Genomic DNA, 6,000 nt, shown 5'->3' on the forward strand with positions numbered 1-6,000 from the left:
ACATATCTCAAATTTGTTTCTGTACATTATATAAAGTATTGACCCCTATTTAATACATGCTTTTTATTTTGCCTGAAGTACTTATGGTTTATATTGTTGGGTGTATGTGTGTGAAAGTATTTTCAATCTATTTGCAAAAGTATTGGGCATTCTTAAATTCAGGAACTAGGTTCTTTCCAGCTGTATGCCAACTCTGGTGCACAGGTTTTATGGGCAAGACTATTTCCTCCACCCCCATGGGATTTGCTAAGTCTCTTCGTAGTTATAATTGATCTTATAATGCTCATAAACAGTAGTACAATGAATTCATAATGCTTTGAAGTTAGTTGTCATGCCATAAATTGACATCAACAAAAAAAAAACTAAAAAAAAAAACAAATATTTGAAGGACAAATTGTAAAATTCCCCCCCCCCCCGAAAGAATCATGAAATTGAAATACTGGGGAATATTATATATGATACGCACACATATCTATTCTCTCCATAGGCATACACATGTTAACATAGGTTACATTACACATCATTGTGAAAATAAAATTGGGGTAGAGAAGCCAAAGTGAACACTTTGGGAAAAATATAGGTGAAACATATAGTTCATTCACACACGTAAAAATAATGCATTCACATCTATAAATACTGTGAAGGCTTCACTTATTGCCAAGGATATGGATCCAAATACCCAGCTACAAAAATAGGACTATATACAGTTTAGAAGTATGAATATTTCTACAGGTAGTCTTCGTCTCATGACAATAATGGAGCCCAAAATTTCTGTTGTTAAGTGAGACATTTGCTAAAGTGAGTTTTGCCCCATTTTACCACCTTTCTTACCATCGTTAAGTGAATCACCGCAATTGATAAGTTAGTAATCCGGTGGTTAAGTGAACCTGGCTTCCCCATTGACTTTGTTTGTCAGAAGGTCACAAAAAGGGATCACTGAACCCTGAAAAAAGTGGATTTAAGACCGTTTTTCACAGTTACGGCCATTGCAGCTTCCCCATAATCAGGTGATCAAAATTCAGTTGCTTGGCAACTGGTTCATATTTAGCAACGGTCCTAAATATGAACCAGTTGCCAAGCAACTGAATTTTGATCACCTGATTATGGGGAAGCTGCAATGGCCGTAACTGTGAAAAACGGTCTTAAATCCACTTTTTTTTCAGTGCCACGTTGAAAGTTTGAACCGTCACTAAATGAACTGTTGTAAGTCGAGGAGTACCCGTATATAAAGAGGCAGGGTTAATGATTGGAAGCACAAACTCTTGCAAGTCCCTTCTCCTCCCTGCTTTTTAATCTGCACTGGGAGTAATACATAACTCTTAATACATTTCAAGCAATTTAGAGATTAAATAAGAATAGAATGCAGTAGAATAAGAGAGTTGGAAGGGACCCTGGAGGTCTTCTAGTCCAACCCCCTGCTCAAGCAGGAGATTACTTAGAAGAGGGAATAGAAGGGGAACTCATCAAATTTGCAGATGACCCTAAGATGGCAGGAATAGCTAATTCCCCAAAGGACAAACTCCGGATCCAAAAGGATCTTGACAGACTTGAACAATGGGCCCTATCCAACAAAATGAAATTTAATGTGGAGAAAAGCAAGGTTTTATACCTAGGCAGAAAAAACCAAAGATACAAGTATAGATTAGGTGAAACCTGCTCAAAAACAGTAATTGTCTGACAGACCTTGGAGTCCTAGTGGATGATCACTTAAACATGAGCCAGCAGTGTGCGGCAGCAGCCAAAAAAGCTAATACAATCCTTGGTTGTATAAATAGAGGCATAGAATCAAAATCACATGTATTAGTAAAGGTTCCTCTTGCACATACTGTATGTGTTAGTCGTTCCCAACTCTGGGGATGGTGCTCATCTCCGTTTCAAAGCCGAAGAGCCAGCGCTGTCCGAAGATGTCTCTGTGAACCCCCTGCCTAGACAGGAAATCCTACACCACTTCAGACAAATAGTGATTCAACATCTTCTTAAAAACCTCCAGTGTTGGAGCATCCACAATTCCTGGAGGCAATGAGTTCCACTGATTAATTGTTCTCACTATCAGGAAATTTATCTTTAGTTCTAAGTTGCTTCTCTCCTTGATTAGTTTCCACCCATTGCTTCTTGTCCTGCCCTCAGGTGCCTTGGAGAATAGCTCTTCTCTGTGGCAGCCCCTTAAACAAGAGCCACAAAACTGGAAAGAAATCGTTAAGAAAAGTTATTTAAGGGAGAAATTCTGGCCGCGTCCCATTGGCCCCTTCGGGTTTAAACGGCGAACTTTTCTTTTCAAAAAGAGACGGGGGTGGGAGGGGAGGAGGAAGGGGGAAAGAGGACGAAGAAACCACAGGAAAAGCACCGATCTCACCTTCTTGCTGAAGTAGACAAACATCCTGCCCGCTTTTATCGCTCCTTGTCGCTGCGCCGCCTGGTCCTCGGCGCCACCGGGATAGGCGCTTCAACTGGCCGGAGCTGCTGTCTCCATGACAACAGCGGGCGCCGGAGTGCGGCCGCCGTGGCAACCGACCCTAAACCGGAAGCACAATATATATATATTTAGAAAGGCGGAATCGCAGCGCTTCCGGGTTAAGGGAAATGGACGGTCTGGTCCCTTTGGATCGTTAGCGGCCTTCCCAACCGCTGTTCTAGTACAGTGGTCTCCAACCTTTGGCAACTTTAAGACTTGTGGACTTCAACTCCCAGAGTTCCTCAGCCAGCTTTGCTTTGCTTTGCTGGCTGAGGAACTCTGGGAGTTGAAGTCCACAAGTCTTAAAGTTGCCAAAGGTTGGAGACCACTGTTTAGTGGATTGGTCTCCGCTGAGGGGAAACGAAAGAGTGGGGTTTTCGGTGTCTTTTAGCCTTTCTTTGGCAGCTTCTGAACTATAATGAAAAGAGAAGCGCCGAAATTTAAAAAAAAAGATCGGGATCCTTGAAATAGTCTTTGTTTCCTGCGAATTGGGAAGGGTGAATAAATATTACATTTATATATCGCCCAACTCCCTGCGACTCCAGTTGTTTTTCCAGAGGTGGACACTTTCAGTCCGTATTTTTGGACTCATTTTTTTTAAAAAAATCCTATTAAAGCTCTGGGTATCTCTTAAAAAAGGTTGAGGCAGGAATTCCAGGGGAGGGCATACATTTTTGTCCCTAACGCTCCTTTCTTTGACCAAGTGTTGGAGGAACAGAGCCTTGATTAGGGAAAATGTGTTGTTGATTTGAGGCAACAACAGGAAAAGAGTGTGTGTGTGTGTGTGTATGGGGGTGGGGAGAATCACATTAATTACCCTACATTCATCATTGTGAATGCTCCCAACACTGGATGTTTTAAAAAGATGTTGGATATCCAGTTATCTGAACTGGTGTAGGGTTTTCCTGCCTAAGCAGGGAGCTGGACTAGAAGACCTTCAAGGTCCCTTCCAAATCTGTTATTCTAAGACTTTATCATTGCCCCCCATCATTGCCCCAACACTCTTCTGAGCTCCCCCCCCCGCTCCCCAGTTTGCTTTTCCTTCATGCCGAGCTGACCTTGAAAAGGTTAACTCTGGTTTGGAAGTGTAGAAAGTTAGGTACGACCCCTCTTATCAAAATTAAATATTTAAGAAATATTAAAAAGACAGAATATTATATTTTCCCTAAAGGAGAAACATGTTTCAAAAGACTGAAACTCAGAGCTTCAGCTCCCTGCCCCCAGCAGATATTTGGTGCCCTTTGAGAAGGACAGGGCCAGCCTTTGTTTTGCCTACAAGAAGGAGGAGGAGGAGGAGGAGGAGGAGGAGGAGAAGAAGAAGAAAAGAAGAAGAAGAAGAAGAAGAAGAAGAAGAAGAAGAAGAAGTAGAAGAAGAAGAAGAAGAAGAAGAGAGCCGAGGTGGCGCAGTGGTTAAATGCAGCACTGCAGGCTACTTCAGCTGACTGCAGTTCTGCAGTTCGGCTGTTCAAATCTCACCGGCTCAGGGTTGACTCAGCCTTCCATCCTTCCGAGGTGGGTAAAATGAGGACCCGGATTGTTGTTGCGGGCAATATGCTGACTCTGTAAACCGCTTAGAGAGGGCTGAAAGCCCCATGAAGCGGTATATAAGTCTAATTGCTAGAAGAAGAAGAAGAAGAGGAGGAGGAGGAGGAGGAGGAGGAGGAGGAGGTGGTGGTGGTAGTGGTGGTAGTAGTAGTGGTGGTAGTAGTGGTAGTAGTGGTAGTAGTAGTGGTTCAGCTCCAGGATGATGGGATTATCCTTCAGGCCAAAGCCATTCAGCCACAATAGAAACTGCACAACAAAGCCCCTTCATTGCATCAGCCCAAGCTTCAACCAAGCTTGATTCTAAGCTACAAAATCAGCTATGACCCCTGCATATTCAGCCCCATGGGAATTTCACAGCAACCAATAGTATACATGTCCTTGCCACAGGAACAGGATGCTCAAAGGCAAGGCCCAAGAGAGGGTATAAATAACCCTCACTCTCCATGTGGTCAGCTGCCAGAATCACAGGTGCTTGATGGTTCTGCTCCGTTAAACCATCTTCCCAAACGGCCTCCATGTTTCCAGTGTCTTTCTCCCCACTTGGAACTGAACCAGATGGATATTTCTTCCAACAGAATTAAATGGGAGACCCAGTGGGAACACAGGGTTAGACTTGAGTATTGAAAAAGCAGAGGCAACCAATATTGATTATATTTCCAGGAATTTGGGAAAAGTATAGACAAGTAGTGATCACTGGAACATGTTTTCCTCTGCACTGTTAGAGCAGAATCTCAGAAGTCATGCTTTGCTTTCTTGATCTCACGTGGTTAGTATTGGACCTTGCTCTGTTGATCACCATCTCCACAGTGATGGAACTGCTGGTCTTTTTAGGAATATTTTTAAAATGTTTTTTTTCCCAGTAGCTTTCCCATTTGAAAAATTTGCCATTCTATAACTCCCCCCCCCAAATAAATCTTACTAATGAATTCAAAGACACTTGGTCATTTTAAGTTCTGATTATTAAGGGAAACCTGACAATGTCAAGGACTAAAGGAAGTTAGCAATAAGGCTTAGGGAGAAAGACAAGAGAAAAAAGAAAGGTCTGGGGATCAGATTGAATCTGGCTGTTATTCAGTTTGCATGTTAAAAGAGTTTTGATTTTTTTTCAGTTGGGATGCAATTTTGCATCCAAACATCCCTTGATTCTATTCAGCTATAAAGACAAAATGTACTTCAAGATTTTTAAAAATCTGGAATTCTAAATCCTTTTATTTCCCACTCACTTTTATTTTTTCCAGCTCAGTGGAATGTTATAAACAAACATATACAAAGGTGCTTTTATAAAGAATTCTTTCATTTGAAGCCCTTTTGAATCCTTCACATCTCAAAGTTTAATTGAATTGAATCTTGGCTAGTTCTCACATGTTTAGTTAAGCATGACTTCATTTGTTTAGGATCTAGATCAGGGGTGTCAAACTCATGTCATCAAGGCAGCATCATGTGACGTATCAGGACTTTCCCCCCTTTTGCTAAAGTGGGCGGAGTCAGCATGTGACGCATCTGGCTTACGGGCCACGAGTTTGACACCCCCGGTCTAGATGATAAATAATTTGAGTCTTAACTGAAGTCCAGTTTTATATAAATAACTTTTAATTAATATAAAATAATAACAAACCCACTGATATCAATGTGACTCAAAATGACTAATATATCGCTCATTTTGCTCCCTTATTTATAATAAATCATTTAATTTTTGAATGCTTGCAATGATCAAACATGCAGAAAGTCGAGTTTGTTGTCCTACCAAGAAATCGAGGTTTATTTAGGATCTTAACCCAATTGTAAGTAGCTGAAGCATGAACAAGCTCGGCATCCTTTTCCTTTTAACTTATTCTCAGCTCATAAGTGAGATCTCCTTAAATTTGTCTTAGCTGTATTTTCCTTTATTTCGATACTGTCCAAGGTCAGATTCTTTGTAAAAAATGATCATTATCACTAATTATCTTGGAGGAAAGTCAAATGATTGCAGTGGCTGGGAAGTAGTGTGAGGCAGAATATGGATT

At 41.4% G+C, this 6,000-nt stretch overlaps 1 protein-coding gene across 1 annotated transcript in view; it reads right to left on the reverse strand.

Moving 5' to 3' along the window:
* WDR35 (WD repeat domain 35) overlaps window positions 1–2,506 on the reverse strand; it is a 38,418-nt gene extending 35,912 nt beyond the window's left edge. The window contains exon 1 of the mRNA XM_032212447.1: window positions 2,354–2,506. Within this exon, the coding sequence (XP_032068338.1) occupies window positions 2,354–2,377 (24 nt within the window). The 5' untranslated portion in view covers window positions 2,378–2,506. The remainder of the gene's footprint in view (window positions 1–2,353) is intronic.
* Between the last annotated feature and the right edge of the window lie 3,494 nt (window positions 2,507–6,000).

Source organism: Thamnophis elegans, chromosome 3 (genome assembly GCF_009769535.1).
Source record: "Thamnophis elegans isolate rThaEle1 chromosome 3, rThaEle1.pri, whole genome shotgun sequence".
Taxonomy (NCBI): Eukaryota; Metazoa; Chordata; class Lepidosauria; order Squamata; family Colubridae; genus Thamnophis; species Thamnophis elegans.